Source organism: Cyclopterus lumpus, chromosome 19 (genome assembly GCF_009769545.1).
Source record: "Cyclopterus lumpus isolate fCycLum1 chromosome 19, fCycLum1.pri, whole genome shotgun sequence".
NCBI lineage: Eukaryota > Metazoa > Chordata > Actinopteri > Perciformes > Cyclopteridae > Cyclopterus > Cyclopterus lumpus.
The window spans coordinates 7,410,083-7,431,921 of NC_046984.1; the positions used below are offsets into that span (position 1 = coordinate 7,410,083).

At 42.2% G+C, this 21,839-nt stretch overlaps 1 protein-coding gene across 4 annotated transcripts in view; it reads left to right on the forward strand.

Annotated features, from left to right (window-relative positions):
* Nucleotides 1-21,839, forward strand: part of LOC117748420 (myoferlin-like) — a 26,057-nt gene continuing 4,218 nt past the window's right edge. Inside the window, exons 1-43 of one of the 4 annotated variants that reach the window (XM_034558146.1) lie at nucleotides 1-242; nucleotides 917-978; nucleotides 1,467-1,558; nucleotides 6,100-6,208; nucleotides 6,284-6,377; nucleotides 6,478-6,620; nucleotides 6,939-7,067; nucleotides 7,220-7,282; nucleotides 7,368-7,418; nucleotides 7,516-7,546; nucleotides 10,186-10,301; nucleotides 10,427-10,553; nucleotides 10,700-10,803; nucleotides 10,909-10,977; nucleotides 11,084-11,127; nucleotides 11,933-12,015; nucleotides 12,590-12,714; nucleotides 12,835-12,948; nucleotides 13,062-13,239; nucleotides 13,353-13,477; nucleotides 13,666-13,775; nucleotides 14,009-14,201; nucleotides 14,303-14,458; nucleotides 14,633-14,764; nucleotides 14,886-15,049; nucleotides 15,822-15,936; nucleotides 16,170-16,272; nucleotides 16,521-16,663; nucleotides 16,765-16,941; nucleotides 17,219-17,309; nucleotides 17,402-17,479; nucleotides 17,557-17,738; nucleotides 18,086-18,244; nucleotides 18,352-18,453; nucleotides 18,545-18,706; nucleotides 18,873-19,038; nucleotides 19,132-19,205; nucleotides 20,525-20,536; nucleotides 20,620-20,718; nucleotides 20,837-20,965; nucleotides 21,150-21,305; nucleotides 21,424-21,515; nucleotides 21,634-21,804. In XM_034558146.1, the coding sequence (XP_034414037.1) occupies nucleotides 161-242; nucleotides 917-978; nucleotides 1,467-1,558; nucleotides 6,100-6,208; nucleotides 6,284-6,377; nucleotides 6,478-6,620; nucleotides 6,939-7,067; nucleotides 7,220-7,282; nucleotides 7,368-7,418; nucleotides 7,516-7,546; nucleotides 10,186-10,301; nucleotides 10,427-10,553; nucleotides 10,700-10,803; nucleotides 10,909-10,977; nucleotides 11,084-11,127; nucleotides 11,933-12,015; nucleotides 12,590-12,714; nucleotides 12,835-12,948; nucleotides 13,062-13,239; nucleotides 13,353-13,477; nucleotides 13,666-13,775; nucleotides 14,009-14,201; nucleotides 14,303-14,458; nucleotides 14,633-14,764; nucleotides 14,886-15,049; nucleotides 15,822-15,936; nucleotides 16,170-16,272; nucleotides 16,521-16,663; nucleotides 16,765-16,941; nucleotides 17,219-17,309; nucleotides 17,402-17,479; nucleotides 17,557-17,738; nucleotides 18,086-18,244; nucleotides 18,352-18,453; nucleotides 18,545-18,706; nucleotides 18,873-19,038; nucleotides 19,132-19,205; nucleotides 20,525-20,536; nucleotides 20,620-20,718; nucleotides 20,837-20,965; nucleotides 21,150-21,305; nucleotides 21,424-21,515; nucleotides 21,634-21,804 (4,907 nt within the window). In that variant the 5' untranslated portion in view covers nucleotides 1-160. Of the gene's footprint in view, nucleotides 243-916; nucleotides 979-1,466; nucleotides 1,559-5,799; nucleotides 5,858-6,099; nucleotides 6,209-6,283; nucleotides 6,378-6,477; nucleotides 6,621-6,938; nucleotides 7,068-7,219; nucleotides 7,283-7,367; nucleotides 7,419-7,515; nucleotides 7,547-10,185; nucleotides 10,302-10,426; nucleotides 10,554-10,699; nucleotides 10,804-10,908; nucleotides 10,978-11,083; nucleotides 11,128-11,932; nucleotides 12,016-12,203; nucleotides 12,243-12,589; nucleotides 12,715-12,834; nucleotides 12,949-13,061; nucleotides 13,240-13,352; nucleotides 13,478-13,665; nucleotides 13,776-14,008; nucleotides 14,202-14,302; nucleotides 14,459-14,632; nucleotides 14,765-14,885; nucleotides 15,050-15,821; nucleotides 15,937-16,169; nucleotides 16,273-16,520; nucleotides 16,664-16,764; nucleotides 16,942-17,218; nucleotides 17,310-17,401; nucleotides 17,480-17,556; nucleotides 17,739-18,085; nucleotides 18,245-18,351; nucleotides 18,454-18,544; nucleotides 18,707-18,872; nucleotides 19,039-19,131; nucleotides 19,206-19,348; nucleotides 19,406-20,524; nucleotides 20,537-20,619; nucleotides 20,719-20,836; nucleotides 20,966-21,149; nucleotides 21,306-21,423; nucleotides 21,516-21,633; nucleotides 21,805-21,839 lie in introns of those variants that run through there. The other 3 variants (XM_034558143.1, XM_034558145.1, XM_034558144.1) reach the window with 3 other exon arrangements.

Here is a 21,839-nt window from a genome sequence, read left to right on the forward strand (position 1 = left end):
CTCACCAACAGGGAACGGGAAATGGACTTCCTCCGCCCTGCCTGCTCCAGTGGTGATGGAGCAGTGAGGATGCCAACGGCACGACGCGCCTGAGGAGATTTGCTTTCCACTTCATTCCCTAGCTTCCCACATTGAGTCTTGTTGTTACCCGTGTGTTGCCATGTTGCGCGTGGTGGTGGAATCGGCTAAAGGGCTGCCGAAGAAGAAACTCGGAAACCCTGATCCGATCACTTCTGTCATTTTTTAAAGGTGAGTCAAAAAGTCTCAAAGTTGTAACTGTAACTTGTAGCCGAACATTTGGTCTTAAAGAAGTATTTAAAGCGTCTTCGGGATTAAATAACTAAATTGATTAAACTTGTATGATGACGTAAATGTATGAACTTCATAGCTTTGCTGTGGTTTTATGTGTGGAAGTCCATGCAATACATATGTTATTCTATGGTGTTCTCGCTCTTGCACATCATAACAAATACCACAAGCCCAATAGTCCATTTAGAACTGAAACCATTACGGATTTAAGTGTCATTAAATGTAGTAAGTTTAAATTCTTCGTTAACATGTCACGGCATTTCTAGATGCAACGTAGAGCTGAAGGGACTCGTAGAGAGTTTAGACAGAGCAAAGATACTTCAGATACTGAATTAAAATGGTCTCATGTACGATGAGGAAATAATAATCCTGGCAATCAGCACTAGTTGCCCTCAGCTGTTTGTTTTTTGACCCAAGTTGCCATCATCACTCACAGGTGTGGCAGCCCTCTGACACAAACTCTTTCCAAACTGCTCTGTTAGACACATCTATAACAGCTAAGTGGGTAAAGTGTGCGTGTGTCTTGAGAAGTCATGTTCCTATACAGTATGCTCTCTGTTATGGATACGCTGATGTTTCCTCATTTTAATGTATGAAATGATTTGACTTTCAGATGAGAAGAAGAAAACCAAACAGATTGACAGTGAGCTGAACCCTGTGTGGAATGAGGTACATCTCCATTACAGAGACACACACACACACCTACACACACACACACACACACACACACACACACACACACACACCTACACACCTACACACACACACACGTCCGAACCTGCAGAGGTCTCTGCATCACTCTTGTACTTTGATTTTGAAACAGTTAGTTTTGATCAGCAGCTAAGGAAAGCAGAAATAATTGCTATTTTACAAGATTAAACCCCTCTTTAAGTGCAGCAGTGCACGTCACATGGAAAACATATGCTGTGACAATCACCTTATGACTGTCACGGTGTGTATTGAGCATGAACACGTCTCATGTTACTGGTGTAGATTAGTCTCAGAGTTCGATGTGACTTTTGTGTCTAACTGAGTTGCAAAATCAACTTGATCAATTAGAGGTCCTGTCCTCTGATACAATGTTGCTGCTCCTGGACACAACACCACTTGGAGTACCGTATCTATTGGGCTGTGTATTCCCTCATCTTGTCTTGCAGGTGCTTGAGTTTGATCTGAAGGGCACTGGGCTGGACTCTAGCTCCTACATAGACGTCATTGTGAAAGACTATGAAACCCTTGGGAAAGATAAGTAAGTGCAATACAAGCCCACGGGACTGAACTTGTTAGCTTTGGTTTTTGTGCAACACATGGATCACAGTGATGAAAGAGAAGATGTGCGCCTCGCCTCCATTGAATCACTGCGACAACTTCTGTGTGTCTGACTTTCTGGGAAATGCGTCTGTCTAGTCAGACAGCCAGTTAGCTAACCGTAAGTCTTTCTGTTGTGTGGATGGCTTTTTTATTATTTAAATAAGTGAACATGCCAAAAGTTCCACTACCCACTGGTTAAAGGATGGGCATTATCAGCACAGACACATTAGCAAAGATGGCAAGTTAGATATTTTCCCAGTTACCCTGTGTTTGAGTTATGTAGTGGGATTACTGTACTCCCTCACACCCGACTTGCCATGTTGAGACTTGCTGGGCTCTGTGGGATGACTGATCCTGATTGGGCAACAATGGATCTCTCTCTCTCTCTCTCTCGCTCTCTCTCTCTCTCTCTCTCTCTCTCTCTCTCTCTCTCTCTCTCTCTCTCTCTCTGGAAAACAAAGTGTTGTCTGTCTGTCTCTCGTGTGTGTTATTGATAATAGGGGAAAATAATTGATGTGGTGATTAATTTCCAAATGATATAGTAGTTGTGTAATTCCTGTACAGACAGGGCCCATGAACTTCTCTAATGCTGTGTATGGAGAGTTGCTGTGATGCAAAAATGCTTCTAAATGTGTTTTTTAAACCAGCTCAATCTTTCCACATGAAGCCAAGATCACATCTGGGACCAATATAGATCAACCGCAAAGATTGTTTCTTTGACGTCACTAATTACTGCGATCAAAGTTTTCTTTATCGTAGGAACACAAATCGCATTAAAGCGTATCTGTCGTTATACTTTATGTCTAACAGAGACATAAAGTGGTATATCTCTATCTCTCTTTCTAGCGTATGTTCCCCCAGTGCATGGGACAGTCATAACTGAGGGGTGAGCTTTTCAAATGTGCCTCTCCAGCACACGTGTCCATGTTAAATTGAGTAAAGTTTTCCACTGGGCTGGCCCGTCTGACACACTCCCTAAAGAACTACACTGCAGGAGCACAAATGGACTTCTCTCAAATAGTTTTCCAGCTGTTGTTATGGGTAATCCCTGTTGTCACGGCAGCAAAAAGGGGGAACAAAAAAAAAAAGAGCAATCATTGTTTTCTAAACTATTTAGGAAGAAGAAGATTGTCTGACAGACTTCCCCCTGTGTGTGGTTGTGTGCGTGTGTGTGTGTTTGTGTATATCAATACAGTCTGGATTAAAAATGTGAGAATCACAAGTGAGTTTTATAAAAAATCATGGACAAAATTCAAATTTCTTGAATTTTAATTAAAATCTACTAGGTATGTAAATCCATTTTACAGTCAGTTCATATTATGTTAAAGTATTTGTCGGGTCAGAACACAAACACAAGTCTACAGCCGTGTTATCAGCTTAACTAACGTCTGCATATTAAAATATGACCAATAGAAATGCTGATGCAGGTAATGTAAGTGGGTTGGCATGCTAACATTTGGTAACACCAAATATATATATATATATATATATATATATATATATATAATTTTTAAAAATATTTTATTGACGCGCGCAATCCATACAATAGTTTTCCCTCTTTATCACACATGTAAACCTCATGGTTTGCACTCGATGAAAGGGATCACACAAGTCATTAGGATTCATCCTCCGGGGACCATGATTGACTTTACAAGACGTTGATCTTTAACTTTAGACTCAAGTGGTGGCCAACGTTGCCATCTCTAAAGCCGCGCTGCTAACATGGCTAAAAATAATAGTAGTCAAAAGTCCCCAGACAGTTAATGTTTAACCACGAACGAGTTTCACTTAACCTTAATCTCCTGCTTTACATGCTTTAAATAAACAAAAAATATTATTTATCGTAATCCTTTTTCCATTCAAATCAAGATTCATGACGAATATGCTGTAAAGTTCTAAAACGGGTCTTCAGACTTTTAGAAGTCATTGCATGATAATGCTGATATCAGGAAATGGCCACTTAAATATTATCATTACCATTAAATATTAACTTGCTGCACATATGCACCTGTAAGAGGAGAATGTGGGGATGTTAAAAAAAAATAAACGGGGTAAAATCCTTCAGTAGGATTTGGCTGGAAAAAATGTTTTCACAACTCAGAGTATAGTTTCATTTCCCGTCTTCATAAAGTTGAGATAATCCTTTTATATAAAACCTTCGGGTCTGTCCAAATATTTCACTTCCCCGGTTTATAAAAACAAAAACATTTCTGGATTGTGTAGCCTTGCAGTGCTTGATAAATATGATGCAACAGTAATAATCAAGGAACTGCGTTTGCTGATTTTCACCCTCTTATCACAGATCTGAGATGAGCTGTGTCATCACACTCGGCCATCCCAGCAGATCTGCGATAGAAATGAGTTATGTCGGGGGGCGGGGGGCAACTTCCTAAGTAGAAGCCAAGGACACTCTTGTGGAGCTGCTCGTGTTGAAAGTCACGCGTTCCCTTCACGGATAGGTGGTCATAGTTAACGTGTTGGGAGAAGTGAAAACTTAATTTGACCAGGAAAAGTGGAAAGGCCAAAAGTTTAAACTTGTTTGCTGGCTAAAGAAGCGCTGCTGTCCGCTGTTCCACTGGCTACAGAAGGCCGACAAAGGAGAGAACCGTATCTACATCCAACTATAACTCCACACACACCATTTCTGTCTAAGTGATTTGTGATTCTTTGGACGTGGGAACCTTATGAGCCGAGGTGGGACGTTCCCCGTGACTCACCGGGGGCATTAGTCACAAAGTCTGTTTTGGTCTGTGTGTTTGCATGGAAAACAATGAATGACCTCCATATTATGTTCAGAATACATACAGTTCTGTCTGTTAATAATTGTCCCGTAACTTTGGGAAGATGTTTGCTAAGATGCTCTTATCAGAACGCAGCCGAGCTGAAAACTGAGAAGTTAAAAAAAGAGAAGGGACAGCCCCCCCACGCCTGAATCTGGTCACATTGAGCTTTTTGAATAGTTTGGAGCCATAAGTCATAGGAGAGTGGATGAGAGTCGCATCAACCCTGAAGGATCATGTGTCGTTCTCTAATGGTCATCCAGTGAGATTCAAGGCTACATACCAGGCTTATAGAGTCACTGACTCCCGGTGTCATCCTCCTTCCTGATGTAGAGCAGCAGAAACAATAACTCTCTTTCTCCTGCCAAACCAAACCAACTCTTTTGTGTAGCGACCAAAAGTGTCGGTAACCTGATATGAGTAGCTGTCTACGGTTCATATCTTACTTTGCTGCCTTTCAGTGGAGCGCAGTAACAAACCGTAAAATCTGCTGATGCTCGGATGCCTTGAAGCTTTTGATCTGTCGTGCTTTTAAAGGAAGGCTTTCCTGATGGACGTCAAGTTTAAATTGCCTCCTGTGGGTTCTGTTGGCTTCTTCTCGCAGCCTGGTGGGGGCCTTTTACCACCACATTTTCTATCCAGGCCAAGTAGATCGTTGTTGGCAACGGCGGAAAAACACCCTGTGGCACCATTTTAGTATTTGTATAAAAAAATAATGGTGATATTTAATAACAAATTCAATATTGACATTGTATTAATAATACACTTGATGGTATTATATTTGTACATTTATGGTTACAGACTCTAACTTCCTACAATCGAATTTTAGGTATAATCCATTTGCCAATAAAAAAGACAAAACGCATGCTAAACAACGTTAAAGATTCATTTGACTGATTGTATGAACATTATTAAATACATATTTTTAATTTTCTATAATGTCGTGAATTCCTTTGGCCACAATAACTGTAGTCAAAATCTGATATTGTTACTCAGATCTAACACCGACAGACACTTTTGTGCATTGAGTTTCATATAATTATGTCCTAAGCTTAAAGTCACACATAACAATTTTAGTTCAACTTTAATATGTATCCTTTATTTTGATGCATTCTTTTGACAACTGTTTATTCATTAGATAATGTTTTTTCTACTTAATCATCATCATCATCAATCAAAATGTTGACAATTGGAAACAAATAAAAATGGCTAATCAAAAGAAAAGTAAGGATTCTTTCATGGAGAAAATGTTGTAATTAACCCGGAGGTTAATGACTTATATACCGTATTGTTATTTGTGGGCTAGTTTGAACGTCTCAAACTTCTGTTTCTAGCTGATGCTCAAATGGCCTTCAAATGGAATAATAGTTTAATTTGAGTTCTCTCATCCCAGATGATCCAAACACATCTCTAGCTGGTAGCTTCAGTGCGGTGTTGACTGTGCTCCTGCTTCTGAGGTGCGTTTGTTTGTCCCAGCAGGCAGGGCTTGTTAGCTCTGGGTGGAGACCGGCTCTATGCCCCTTTTGTAAATGTCACATCACTGAGCGCACATACAGCATTTCATTTCCGTGTGGTCTGTAACTTGATTGCTGATATGTTGCCTGACTATAATGGCAGCTTGTGTTATGCCCTATTAAATCAGGAAGTCTGCGCAGAATACTTACCAAGCACATGCTATTATGTGTTTCTTTCCTAACAGATTCCTCGGGTCAACCAAAATCTCTCTGAGAGACCTCGCCTCAGGCCAAATGAGATCACTGCCATCCAAAAACGTCCCTTTGGTCAATGCAAGTGGACAAAATATTGGCGTAAGTTTCTTTCTGCGTGAATAAAAAAAATATAAGCAACAGGAAGGAATAATGAACCCAATTATTTGATTCCAGGCTACAATCGATCTTGTGATTGGCTACGACCCTCCAGCCAATGCCGCTCCAAACCTCAATGACCCTCAGGCCGGAGATGCCACAGTGGATGCTGGTATGTTGTGTAATCCTGAGTGATGCAGAGCACTGCTGTAGAGATTGGTAGCATTAACTGCATGCCAGGTATTTGATCGTCTTGTTTTCCTGCTGATTAGGTGGTGGTGGTGGTGAGGAGGGGGAGGAGACTTTACCAGATGGGGGCCAAAGTGGCTCGGCAGGGGTCCCCTCGTCCCCCGGTCAGTCCGTTAACCGTCGTCAGAATCGCCACCGACTACTCAATAAACCTCAGGACTTCCAGGTCAGTTTGTGTTTTAGAGCAATCTCCAACAAAGACCATCGTGCTATATTCTTAATACGGAAAACATTAATTAAAAAAGAAGTATTTCATGCCTCAAGATTGTTTTTCTTTCCTTTTTTTTATATTTAAATTCTAAGTCACTTTCAGGTGGGCACAACATTACTTTTCTAGCCAGATAAGGTTTGCTCAGGTTATGTTTATGTCTTTCTTAGTATTTAGATGCACTGAGGTGCATTGGAACAGAAGCAGCTGCTTTCACACTGTCACACGCTAAATGAATTCATCCACACTGATACTGTGATACTTCGCGTCCTTCAGATTCGCGTCCGAATCATCGAGGCCCGTCAGTTGTCCGGCAACAACGTCAAACCAGTGGTAAAGGTGAATGTGTGTGGACACACCCACAGGACGAGGATCAAGACGGGAAACAACCCCTTCTTTGATGAGGTACTCTCTTCAGAGGCAATAGAAATAGAGTAAAATGTGTTCCTGTGATCAGTTTAACACTTTAAGTAAGTTAGCATGGGTTATATTGTGCTGGGTGGTGGTAAATGTTTAATTTTTTAAAAACTTTGGATGATTTTTCTTTTTTCTTGTAGATATTCTTCTACAACGTCCACATGCTCCCATCGGATCTGTTTGAAAAGCACATCAGCTTCCGGGTCAGTACACGTATGCAGATTTTGAGATCCAAAGCTCGGTCAATATGTACAAATGCATATGAACTGAGAATGCTCTTCTCTGCAGGTATATAACTCCTATTCACTGAGAGCTGACAGTCTCATGGGAGAATTCAAGGTACCTGGTCTCATTTTGTCTTCACATATTTGTAAAAGAATGTGGTTAATGCCTCTCAATGAGAGTGTGGCTGATCTGGTGTTGTTCTCTCTCACAGCTGGACGTCGGTTATGTTTATGATGAAGCAGGTGAGCTCGGCACTGTAGTGGAAAGATTGGTGTCTTCTTCTTGTCTGGATTCTTGTTATGGACTCATTGTTACTGCTTATCTGACTAAGTGAGTCTCCACTGGAACTCACTGCTGCACTTCAGCAATCGACTCCCACAGAACACGAAAGAGGCTCGTTCAATTCACTGTAGATTTTATGTTCAGAATATAAGTGCAAACAGCTGAGTTGAGTCTCCGGCTCGTCAAGATGATATGACGATACTTACAACAACTAAAAGAACAAAGTACACAACACTTGTTGATGTATCATCCTGGACAGATTTCAAATGTGGACACCTTTTTATCCACACTTTCCTCAAAGCCCAGCTCGGACGTGGTCAGGGTAACTAGACCGAGTGATGTCACAACATCTCCCCCTCGGACCAGAGTGGCTTGTTGACTTTTCTTCAAGATATGCCTCTACTGCCCGTACGGCTGACAATTCACTGCTTCCGATGAGAGGCCACAGGCATTTAGTTAGTTCCACCATTTTGTCTTCTCTTTCCACTCTTTTTTTTCTATTTATTTAGTCGGGGGATGTGGATGGCACTTATCCAACTCAAAGTTAAACCAACATAAATTTTACGTGGCGTCTTTTTTCACCTAGTCTGACAAGTTTGTCAGAATCTAAAAAGCAAACTCCAATGATCTAACAACCAAAAATAATCAAAAGAAATTATAATGACAATCCTAACAATTTCAATGGGGTAGTTTTATTCTGTGAATTTGTATACGATTATGTCTTTTTAATGGCTTTACTTTATTTGTATCTTTATATATTTTATGCTCTTGGAGCAAACAACTGATTGCTTTAGATCAATAATGCGATGACCTACACATTAGTTTGTCAGCGAAGGGCCAAAGCCCATCGATCTTCCCGTATTTATTACTAAATTCCAACTTACTTTATTTTACAAATATATAATTTATACGTTATTTATACTTTCAAGTTAAGACCACTAATATGAGGAAATGGCCTGTGGTATTTTCAGAACATGCTCGCTCTCTCTCTCTCTCTTTTTACTTTATTTTTACTCCCTGTTCCTACTCCCCTGGATTTCCAACCCCCCTTAGCGGGACGCGTGTGTCCTAAGGCGGACACACGCGTCATTACCTCTTCAGTTTGTTAACAATATATATTTTATTATTTATTTATTCTTTATCACGGTTGTCGACGTACGCACACTCCACCGTCCTCAACAGCCCGATTCACAAAATATGGATAGATTTGTATTTATTTTGATATGTATTACCTGGATGTTATTCAGGTAATACATACATAATTCTTATCTATTTGATTTACGACGTAGGTTTTGACCCAAATTTCAGAATGCTCCTATTTTTACCAACTCTCTCTGATTACCTCAACGCATTTGTAACGTATGGACCAACCTACAACTCAGGGTTATTAAACAACGTACAACATCAGGGAAGGTTAGGGTTAAAACGTATGGTGCAACAGTTTATAACTCAGATTGTTCTTACACATGTATACGTTGAAACGAGGCAGACCTCAGGTAATCAAAGTATCATATGCTTACAGCGTATACAGTTAGTCCATGTAGCTCATACCCACACACTCCCACCCCTTGTATTCTACACCACATTAATATTGTGCACACATTATTTGATTCAACACTTACAAAGAAACAGACCAATATTTTCTAATACCAACAGTCAGTGTAAGAGTTTTTATTTAAATTTTTATTCTTTTTATTTTTTCCAATGTTCTCCTAAACAGGTCTTTGTGGAGGTGTATCACTCCTAAGGAGTTATGTTCAAAGGTGACTTTATACTTTGGAGGTTCTCTGCATGCGGAGAGGCTCATCTGGTTTTACAAAGGAACTCTTAAGGAGTTCTGTCTTTCTTCTAGTAAGGTTTTGTCAGTAACGTCCGGTCAGTTTTACCTGTTGTAAACACAATAATTATTTTGTCTATAGACACACTACTGTTCACACAGTTTGAATAGAATAATAAAACCCAGCTGAGAATGCTAAAATAATAATATCAGCTCACTGGCCACGAGACTTAACTTTATCGATTTATCTTATGTATTGTGTAAGTGTTTATCAAACAACTAATGTATTACTTCGTTTTTATCGCTTTATTACTTTTACTTTTATACTAGTGGGGTTCAATAAATGATTAACTGAGTGCCGTCTATATTCTATGGTTCTAGGGCTTCCCAAGGTTATTCTAGTCTTATTTTTATTTGGTTTGTATAATGTTGAAGATTTTCAGAATGGGCATTTGTTTTCAAACCTGAGAATTAGATTTTCTTTTCAGAAGTTGGGTGGCTAAAGAGTGTATATTAGACGCCCTGCTGGCCAGAAATAGGACTCCAGGTGAATGTTATCAGCTGGATGTGTAAATGCATAGTTCCCTCAATCAACTTAGCACATGTTGGTGTTGCTGACTTCAATCAGTTACTGCAAGGTTAAGTAAAATTAGACAAAACCCATCTACATTATCAAATAGTTGGCTTTGAAAAATTGCAAGAAGAGAGTATATTCTATTTTTTAAATATTTAATTAGAATGTTACGTTATCATGACCTTCAGAGGGAATAACAAGTATTAACTCAGGCACTTGTGTGTGTGTGTGCGTGTCTCCTGATGCAGCCCACTGTGTCATGAGGAAGTGGCTCCTGCTGAATGATCCAGATGACTCCAACTCCGGGGCTAAAGGCTACCTCAAAGTCAGCCTCTTCGTCGTGGGGGCTGGAGACGAGCCTCCGGTACGACACTGACTGCAGCTCTCGGATGATTTTCACTGCCGCTGGTTGCTTCCTCTTTCTGCATGTAAATATGGTGGTTATGCCCCTCGCCCTCTTTCATGAACTCTCTTCCTCGCACCATGCAGGTGGAGAAGAGGGACTCGTGTGACGATCAGGATGACATCGAGAGTAATCTGCTTCTGCCGGCTGGTTTGACTCTGAGATGGGCCACCCTGTCACTGAAGGTGTTCAGGGCTGAGGACGTCCCCCAGAGTAAGCCACGCTGTCGTCATTATTTAACATTACATTGCATGGTCATTTAATCTGCACAGCACATAAAAAAATACAGTTGAGCTTGCTGAACTCAAAACTGAGAAAATGATCGAATAATGAATTCTTCCAATGTTGTGGCATTACAGTGGATGACGCATTCGTCCAGACCATGAAAGAGATTTTTGGGGGAGATGGAAACAAGAAGAACCTGGTGGATCCGTTCTTAGAGGCTCGCTTCGCTGGCAAAAAGGTTTCTGGACATTTCTTTTATAGCTGCAGTGTTGAATGTAAGCATGCTGGATACAATGTTATTGTGTAACAGAAGAAAGGCTGATTTGATTGTGTTTCTCTCCAGCTGTGCACGCAGATCATTGAGAAGAATGCAAACCCAGAGTGGAACCAAGTGCTGAACCTCCAAGTAAAGGTGAGAGGACGGAAAGTGGTGCTCTGACCTCGCACCACAAAAGAAAGATGTAATGGACATGAATGGATTTTGGACCTGTTTAACTTGCTGCTTGCATTTTCTGTAGTTCCCCTCCATGTGTGAGCGGGTCAAGCTGACAGTCTTTGATTGGTAAGTCAAACAAGATTATAAATTATATTAAAATCATTGACTTGTGTACAAGAAGAGGGAGCGTTATTTGGAGTTGAGGAAGTATTCCACAGTATTTTGTGTGTGTGTCCGTCCATGCTCCATCACCAACCACATGAGACTAATGTAGTGTTATGACTCAGGCTGTGCAGGCCCCTCCCTTCCCCTCAGTAACATGCTCTGGGATCCTGTTGGCACCGTCTCTCGGCAAATTAGATTATTGTGTGTTTCTGTCCGACAACTCGGGTCCAGGAAGGCTGAAGGGAAATAAGTCCAAAAGGAAAGGTTGGAACAACTGTGGGCCTCCAGGAGGTGTTGAAAACACTCTCGGGTCGCTGACCCAATAAATACATAGTTGAAAACCCATGTAGACATGAACAGCAAGAAATATACTTTGTTTTTCTATTCCATGTACTGCCTTCATAGAGGCAGTGAACAATCTGAGCATAATTATGCTCAGATTTTGAAATGTGCATGTTATTTCCGAGTGAATTACGTGTGTGTGTGTGTGTGTGTGTGTGTGTGTGTGTGTGTGTGTGTGTGTGTGTGTGTGTGTGTGTGTGTGTGTGTGTGTGTGTGTGTGTGTGTGTGTGTGTGTGTGTGTGTGTGTGTGTGTGTGTGTGTGTGTGTGTGTGTGTGTGTGTGTGTGTGTGTGTGTGTGTGTGTGTGTGTGTGTGTGTGTGTGTGTGTGTGTGTGTGTGTGTGTGTGTGTGGTGTGTGTGTGTGTGTGTGTGTGTGTGTGTGTGTGTGTGTGTGTGTGTGTGTGTGTGTGTGTGTGTGTGTGCAGGGATCGTTTGACAGGAAATGATGCTATTGGCACTACATACCTTAACCTGGCCAAGATAGCCTCCTCTGGTGGAGAGATTGAAGGTAGGATTTTGTTTTGAATAAAATATGATTTAATTAAAAAACTTAAGTCCCTAATAGGTCTGGATCTTTTGTGAAAACCCCAACATGAAAACCAAAATGTTTACTATTGAAAAACATTTTTACGCTGACATGCCTGTTGGAGACAACTTCTAAATGGTACTTTAATTGTCTTTTTTCTCCTGGAATAGAGGAACATGCAGGAAATGGGGAAATGCCGTCATACGAAGGTTCAATTGTGCTCTTTTTTTTCCTTTTTTTTTTTTTCTCCTGTGTTGCATGAGATGTAACGCGTTCAAGCATGTTGTGCACGCTAAGTTGCTAAACAAGTCTTTTCATGCACATTGCTAATGAAGCTGTGCTGTGCTCTGTTTTGCAACGTTAGTATTTAAGTGTCTAACCGTTTTGTTGCCGTAGTGCCTGCCACTTGCTTACCCAGCATTCCCTGTTTCTACCTCAAGCTGTTCACCAACCTCGCTTCAAATACCACAACATTGATGCACTAACATCAAAGCTTGGCCTTGCTTCGCTTGCGTCTGATCATAAAGACATTAAGTCCATCTTTCTCTCTCCACAGCCAACACAGGGCAGTCTGAAGTGGGTTTCCTGCCCGTCTTTGGGCCCTGCTATGTGAACCTGTACGGCAGCCCCAGAGAGTTCAGCGGCCTGCCAGACCCCTATCAGGATCTCAATTATGGAAAAGTAGTGAAGAATTGATTTTTCAGAATCTTTTCCACATTTTGTATGTTTCTCCTCACGGTTATCCCTGTCCTACATCCCCTCCGCCTGGTCTTTCAACAGTTCATATCAATGTGTTTGCAGGGAGAGGGCGTGGCGTACAGGGGCAGGGTCCTGGTCGAGCTGTCCACTAAGCTGGAGGGAAAAGCAGACAAAACAGTCGACAGTATCAACAGCGACGACATCCTGGTGGTGCAGGTATTGTCCCTATTTATCTGCCCAGTGATACCTGACGTGTGTGTGTGGTTTCACTTCTCCTTCTCTGATGGCAAATTGGTTAAAATGTATTTCTGTTTTCTTCCCTACATTAGAAGTACCAGAGGAGGAGGAAGTACAGCCTGTGTGCAGTCTTCCACAGCGCGTCCATGATACAGGAACCAGGAGAGCCAATCCAGTTTGAGGTCAGCATCGGTAACTACGGCAACAAATTGGACACCACCTGCAAACCACTGGCCTCCACCACTCAGTATAGCTGTGCTGTATTTGATGGTGAGTGAGGCAGCTACTATCTGATGTGTTGCCTAATCTGTTCACGCAGTAAAGAGGCAATAAAATCTGCTTTTTTATCGAGAGAATTTTAAAATGGTGTGTAATTTTTCAAGGCAACCACTACTATTACCTGCCCTGGATGAACACTAAGCCAGTGGTCGTGGTTCTCTCATGCTGGGAGGACATTGGCCACCGCCTGGACTCTGTCAACATCATCCTCTACATTGCACACCGCCTGGTAATGCTGTGTTATCATCTGTAATCCACACAAACGTTGAGTTTATGACTTATAAATAGGTTTGCAACCATTCAAGCATACTGTATTGTCCTAATGTTTAGTACATGTGTGTACATGCGTCAATGTGAGAGCCGAGAGTCATTTAAGATGGGAGCGTCATCCTCACCCCCATTTTGTTTTTGTTGCAGCAATCCAACCTGGAGTTGTTTAAAACTGCCATCTCGGCTAAAGTCTCTGACAACCAACTTGTAGAGGTGTGGCTAAAGTTGCTCAATCAGCTGATTGAAGACATAGAAAGGTAAATGGAGGATGTGGTGTTCATGTCTGTTGTCTGCGCACCTTTTCAATGTAATAAAAAAGTTGGATGAACCCAAGAGAGTCGGGCAGAATAGAATGAAAGTGTGTTCAGTTTCACCAAAAAAGAAATGACACAAGACTGGTCGTAGAAGTAACATTATTATAATCTCACTTTGTGCTTTTTTCAATTTTTAAAATGAATTCTGTCCCATTCTTGTCTCTGCTCTCTTCCAGTTTCCCAACGCCGGAGCTGGAGGGCTGCTCCAACCTGACATCCCTGGACCTTCAAATCAAGAAGCTGCGAGAAAGCGCTTTGGCCAGCATCAAGGACGGAGCCAGACGCATGAGAGAGGAGGCCACCGAGATCCGTGACACTCTGCCTGACTTGGAGACCTGGGCGGACAAACTTAAACTGCTGGCTGAGGAGGTCTGCGCCACAGCAAGCCTGGACAAAGGGGCATCTAAAATAATGGTGTATTGCTTTGCTCATCCATAATTCTGCATTGGTTCTCCCATTTTTTTGTCCAGCCCCAGAACAGCATGCCTGACGTGATCATCTGGATGTTACGGGGTGAGAAGAGGGTGGCCTACAGTCGCATTCCTGCTCACCAAGTCCTCCACTCCACACACAGTGAGCAGGCCTGTGGTCAGCACTGTGGCAAGACACAGACCGTCTTCTTAAAGGTACACGTCAAGACACATTCATGTAGTAATCAGTTGTATTAGATGTAGTCTGAACTGATGTTGGTGTCTGTCAGCAGTTTGGTACGTTGCGGTTAGACTAAAAGGTACGGTACTATAATTAATTTCTCTAAAATCATAATGTTGTTGTTATTTGTTTTGTTTTGTTCCCTTCAGTACCCCATGGACAAGAACAAGGGCCTGAAGGTGCCGGTTCAGATTAGAGTCAACATGTGGCTGGGTCTGGCTGCACATGAGAAGAAGTTCAATTCCTACACTGAGGGAACCTTCAGCGTGTTTGCTGAGCTGGTACAGTGCCCTCAAATATTATAATCACAGTGTCTTTCTCACAATAGAAAAAATATATATTTTCTGTATTTGCAAAGCCAGAAAGCGTCTAATACTGAACATGTCATCCTTTGCATTTCAGTACGAGAACCAGGCCGAGGTGTTTGGGAATTGGGGGACCACAGGACTCGTGGGGCGCCACAAATTCTCTGATTTAACAGGCAAACTGAAGCTGAAACGAGAGTACTTCCTGCCTCCAAGAGGATGGGAATGGGAAGATGAGTGGTTCATTGACCCAGAGAAAGCGTGAGTATTATTGTAGATCACAATTTGGCATCTTTCCTCCTCTAAACCCAAGGTGTTTGTCTCCATGTGATGAGGGTTGAATGTGCACTCTTTCCAGTGGAGAAGAGGAAGTGGGCGATGTCTGTTCTCCACTGTTTACATTCCTCTCATGACTCAAGACCATGATTTAATGACACGGTACCAGACTGTGCCAGTGAACTGGAGGTTATGTACAGTTACTGTTAAATATCTCCAAAACACACACTGCACTTGAATGTGTAATTGTTTGTTTACATGCCAACGTCATAAGTACATTTGAGAGTCGCCCTCAAGCACTAACTGCTGTATTTCTGTCCACATACAGACGGTTGATGAAAAAGGACTGAAATAAAATGGAGAATCAAAGTGTATGCAGATTATTTCATGAAATGACCTGACGAGACCTTCCTATTGTTTATATCTTATCTTTGCCCATCATAAGCAAACCATTTCAATATATCCCAAAGAAATGCATATGCAGAGCAACAACAGGAGCTCACACTTTGACAGCTTGATTTGGAGCAAATCTTTTTTTTTTTTATAAGTTCAATCAACAGTCGGGTTACTCCCAACTTATCGCTCACACTGTACAGCACTAATAACTCCAACATACAAAAGTTACGGCATGTGTCTGTGTGCCAGGATCTTTGAATGGTACCACTGGAGGGTGCCAAATATCACATTGGCTTTAAAATAGATTTTTGTCAAATGTGTTTTTACATTTTTCACACGCAGGTTTGACTTTGTGTTTCAGTCTGTTAACAGAGGCCGATGCAGGACACACCGCGTTCATGGACGAGGTGTACCAAAATGAGACTTGCTTCCCCGGTGGAGATTGGAAGGCTGCCTCCGAGCAATTCACTGATGTGGTGAGAAGAGCACGCTGACATGCAAATAATGTGCAGGGTGGCTTTAAATATCGCACAAAGACATGCATGACTACTACCCAGACCCACTCTCTTGCCTAGTTACTCATTGAATTTGATGCCCATTAGATGCCCATGATGTAAGCGTAATCTTGTTGAGTTAATCTTATGAGAAGGCCAAAACACGTGAAGAAAATAAATTACAAAAATGCAACCTGATGTTTTGTGTCACACAGAATGGAGAGAAGAGCCGCAACCCTGGAGAGTTTGAGTGTCCTCCAGGTTGGATGTGGGAGGAGGAGTGGACCGTGGATGACAACAGAGCTGTGGATGATCAAGGTGCAGGATTCACATCACCAGCTAACAGTTAGAGAGGAGTGTTCTTCAAGATGTTTGGAGGCATAAATAGTTTTTTCAGAAATCAGAAGATTACTGGTTTCCCATGTCTCTGATTTACTCTTGCCTCCTTGCTAGGTCATAATAATAATAATAATATCAAATTAAACTTGCATGGTGAAAACCATATGCTTGTGTCCAAACTGTAATTTAACAAAGTAATATTGTATGCGTCTGTCTGCACCCCACAGGTTGGGAGTATGGCGTCACTATTCCCCCACAGGACAAGCCTCGGTCCTGGGTCCCTGCAGAGAAGGTGTACCACACCCACCGCAGGAGGCGGCTTGTTCGACATCGCAAGAGAGCGGCACTCCCTGCAGGAGCCGCTGTGGAGGTCAGAGCAGGGTCATGGGGCAGTACTCTTTTTATTTATTTTAATTTTTTTTTTTTTTTAAATGAAAACGTTTTAGCTACTTGTTTATCTTTTGGTTACAGAGGCGGGACCAAGGGGACGGCGAGGGCGAGGGCTGGGAATTCTCGTCTCTGATTGGCTGGCAGTTCCACAGGAAAGAGCGTTCTTCAGATACTTTCCGTCGCAGGCGCTGGAGGCGAAAGATGGCACCAGAGGACCGGCTCGGAGCTTCCGCCATCTTCAAACTGGAGGGAGCGTTGGTGAGTGAAGAGGAGAAAATATTCTGTTTTCAGTCGTCAAAATCTGGTTTCATAAAGATAGTTTGGCTGTGGCTCAATTAGTGACAATGCAACACAAAACTATCCGTCCACATATGAGTCGGAGAGGAAAGGCCGCTATTAGAGAATTAACCGGATCTGAGCTTATGTCACCAAATATTTACTTATGCCTTAAACACATCTACAGTGCCATGGCGTTTTTATTTATTTTTTGCCGGTGTGACTCATAAACGGATTAAAGCGTTGGTTTACTCTGCAGGGTATTGATACTGACAATAAAGAGAAAGGATCCAAGGATGCTACCAAGCTGTTTGGTGCCAACACGCCCACTGTGTCCTGCTCCTTTGACAGTGAGTGACGCAGATAGTGATACTTATGAATGATCATGCACGTACATTTACAGATGCTTAAAGGGCATTATTTATTTTTTTCCTCTCCACAGGGTCACACATGTACCATCTGCGTGTCTACGTCTATCAGGCACAGAACTTGGCTTCTATGGACAAAGATAGTTTTTCAGGTAAGATTCTACTTATTGCAGAAATGATGGATGTGAAAAGATGACCATTAAACCACGCATGTCTTTTTCCTTTGCAGATCCGTATGCACACGTGTCCTTCCTGCATGTTAGTCAGACAACAGAGAAGTTGCGGGCAACACTGAACCCGACCTGGGATCAGACTCTGATCTTCAATGATGTAGAGATTTTTGGAGACCCCCAGAACGTTGCTCAGTGCCCCCCTGAAGTTGTTCTGGAGTTCTACGACAATGACCAAGTGGTACATGGAGAAGCATTATATATTACAAATATGCGGGGTGTCAGCACTTAATGATGTACCCTGTAATACAGTCAACTGTGGATTATTACATGTAATTGCTATCGGAGATAGCAACATATTTCACTTAAGCTTTGGGAAACATGAATTAAATTATTTGCAGAAAAATGGTCTATTGGCCTCTACTGGTCTTGATATTACAGTTAGACTTTTATCGTGTGAACTGTGACAGAATCTTTTCTTTTATGTTTTCTTCTTTCTTATAAAAATATCCACCTTTTCTCTACACTGAACTGTAATGTTTTTCTAAAAGTCTCTGAGCTTAAGGCATGATGTTATCTTGTGCCCAGGGGAAAGATGAGCTGCTGGGCCGCAGTGTTTGCGCACCACTGGTGAAGTTGACTCCAGGCATGGATCAGACACCCAAACTGCTGTGGTACCCTATTATCCAGAAAGGTCAAAAGGCGGGGGAGGCGCTGCTGGCGGCAGAACTCATCCTTAAAGACAAGGTTTGTCCTGGCGGTAACGTTTGCGCGTGTGTGTGTGTGTGAATAAAAAGATACTGGTAAAAACAAAAGCATGCATAATCCATACTCTCCTGTCTCCTTCTTTGTAGTTGGGCGAGTCAGATCTTCCCCTGTTTCCCTCAAAGAGAGCAGAAAACCTCTACATGGTTCCTCAGGGCATCCGGCCTGTGGTGCAGCTCACTGCTGTGGAGGTAACGTACACCTTTTAGACACCGGCCTCTGAACTGATGTACATAATGTCTCTACCATCAGGTGTGTGTGTGTGTGTGTGTGTGTGTTCAGATTCTTGCATGGGGCCTGAGGAACATGGAGCCCTTCCAGCTGGCCTCGGTGTCTTCACCCAGCCTGGTGGTGGAGTGTGGGGGGCAGAGGGTGGAGTCAGTTGTCATCAAGAACATGAAGAAGTGCCCCAACTTCCCCAGCTCAGTCCTCTTCCTCAAAGTGGTAATAGCAGGGTAACACAAGCTGGGGTTGTGTGGAACTAAAGCAAACACGTTATGATTAACTGTTTATCCTTTGCACTAAAATACTGAAAAAAATACCTCCAAAGCAGAGGGCTTTTAAACAATATTGTAAAGTCACATTTGTTTCCCTCACAACCTCCATGCAGCTCCTTCCAAAGGAGGAGATGTACACGCCTCCCATTGTGCTGAAGGTGATTGACCACCGTCCATTTGGCAGGAAGCCTGTGGTTGGTCAATGCACCATCACCACTCTGGAGCAGTTCAGATGTGACCCCTATGTCATCACTGCAGAGGGAGCCATGTCTTCCAAAAGTAAGAGTCATACGAAGCAATACAAATGACTCCCAACTTATTAAATTCAAACAGAGAGCCTTGTTCTAATGTTTTCCTCCGAACGTTTTACAGTGGCTATGATGGCTTCTCCTTCCAAGCATCTCTCTATTAACATGGAGGAGACAAGACCACTGCTAGAAGCTCAGGTAAACTCCCTCACACACCCGACAACACTATATATTCCCTCATGTTTTCCGGAAGTAGTTATCATAAAAACATGTTTCCTCACTAAGAAGTGCAGAATTTGGCTCTAGTCAAATTTGACAAGCTTGACTACTCTGGCTTACAGTTCATGTACAGCATGTCAGCTGCTCTCAACAAAATGGCCTCCCCTACCTCCCACTTTGTATGTATGGTTGATTATTATAGCTTTCTAATTCGCACGGCTGGGCACCAATGACACTGGAAGGCTGAGATCACTTAATCCACAGCTCTACGGCAGGCTCGACAAAGACTGCTTAATAACGTCACGATGCCATTAATCAGGAAATTGTCACAATGACCACGATTGGACTTAATTTGACACTATTTTAATAAGCACATTTGATCTTTTTTTCTTCACAGCAAGGGTGCAACATGTAAATGGGCCTTGAAGCAGATTAGGCTCCCAGGCATCTATTTTGCATGGAAGTAGTTTTTGCTAGAAGTACAGTTTACAATCATTTACGAGAAGATTGATCCAACTCTGATGTTGGTATGCTAAATATGAGCCTACCGCCAGCAGCTGATTACCATAACGCTCTCTAATTTAATGTGTTGAATCCATTTGTTTCTACACTTGAGTTGTTGCGCTTAGTTTTTCCACTTTGGTTGTAATAGGAACAAACAAGATGTAACTTAATTAATGATGCAATTTTTCTATACTGCTGTCTTGGCCAGGCTTCCCTTGAAAAAGAGGTCATTGTATCTCAACGGGACCGACCTGGTTAAATAAAGGCTAATAAAAAATAAAAATTATGAGCTTTAGAGATGATGGCTAGGGACGGAGGCAAGCTAGACGTTTAATGAAATGCTAAGCAGCTGCTGGCAGTAGCTTCATATTTAGAATACAGAACAAATAAGTATTACATTATTATTATTATTATTATTATTATTATTGTAGACAACTCAAAGGCAGGTCCCACTCATGGTAGGCATGGATATAAATAAACTCCTGGTGCCATGTTGTAAGTCAAGGGACGGTGGTGTTAGTGAGCCCCCTAGAGGCCTGCGGCCTTAATGCAGCTGCACATCCTGCACAGTCCCTTTGTTACGCCCTTGTTTTCCAACTTGCTGTCCATTGTGAAATTGCAACCTGGACTTCCTTATCAATCTTTCCTTCACTGTTTGACTTCCTTGTCAATATTTATAGCCAATTGTATGTACTATGTACATGTTTGTTGCATATATATATATATATATTACTGCTTTGTGTCTGTATTTTTTACTTCTCTTTTTTGTCACATTGTATCTTCGTTCTCCAAAGCTTGAAGAGAAGGTGAGATTTCAGATTCTTATACCAAATACAAAGTATGTATGTATGTATGTATGAAGTTTCACAATGAGAAATTCAATATTCAGGAAAAAGAGACAGTCGATTGGTGGAGTAAGTTCTACGCTTCAACTGGAGACCACCAGAAATGTGGCCCTTACCTCAAAAAAGGATACGACACCCTCAAAGTAAGTTGACTGCATTTCTTCATACACACGGCAGACTTTACAGTGTTACTTCACTTGTTTGTTGTATGTCTTGTCACCAAGCGTTGTAGATGACTTGCATGCATATGTGTATCCTCAGGTGTATGAATGTGGACTTGAGGATGTCCCAGAGTTCAAAGGGCTGACGGATTTCTGCTGCACATTCAAGCTGCAGCGAGGCAAGAATGAAAATGGGGATAGTGACCCCTCTGTGGTTGGAGAGTTAAAGGTAGTTTGACACCATTCAGAACACTAACACCGAATCTATCCAAAATAAAGCTGTGAAACGAGCTGAATCTCCTTGGCTCAGGACGAAGGCCAGTGCTTAAGTGTGTGTGTGTGTGTGTGTGTGTGTGTGTGTGTGTGTGTGTGTGTGTGTGTGTGTGTATGTGTGTGTGCTCTTGTACATGCAGGGTTCATTCAAGGTGTACCCTCTGCCAGACGACCCAGGCGTTGCTCCCCCTCCCCGTCAGTTCAGAGAGCTGCCAGAGAGTGGACCTCAGGAGTGTCTGGTCAGGATTTACGTGATCCGGGCCATAGACCTGCAGCCCAAAGACAATAATGGCAGAGTGAGAATTCATCTTTACTGTGTTGTATTTTAATTTGTAGGAATAAAAGCAGTATGGTTCCACACGCATAGCATCGTCAGCGCCTTATGCTTGAACTTGTGTTCTCTCTCCTGCTCAGTGTGACCCATACATAAAGATGACACTGGGTAAGAAGACGATTGATGACCGAGACCATTACATACCTAACACCACGGGCCCTGTGTTTGGAAGGTAAACGCTATGAATGGACTACTTTAAGCAATGAAGAATATGTTAATACTACAGGCCATATTTCCATAAAGAGTGAAAAGTTGCACTGTATTTAGACACTTCTTTTTGTTTTGTTTAGGATGTTTGAGATGACGTGTTACCTGCCCCAGGACAAGGACCTGAAAATCTCTGTCTATGATTATGATCTGCTGAGCCGCGACGAGAAGGTCGGCGAGACGGTGATAGACCTGGAGAACCGCTTCCTGTCCCGATACAACTCCTACTGTGGCCTGCCCCAAAGCTACTGCATGTAAGGAAACGCCTTGAGGGGGAAACTTTAGGAAA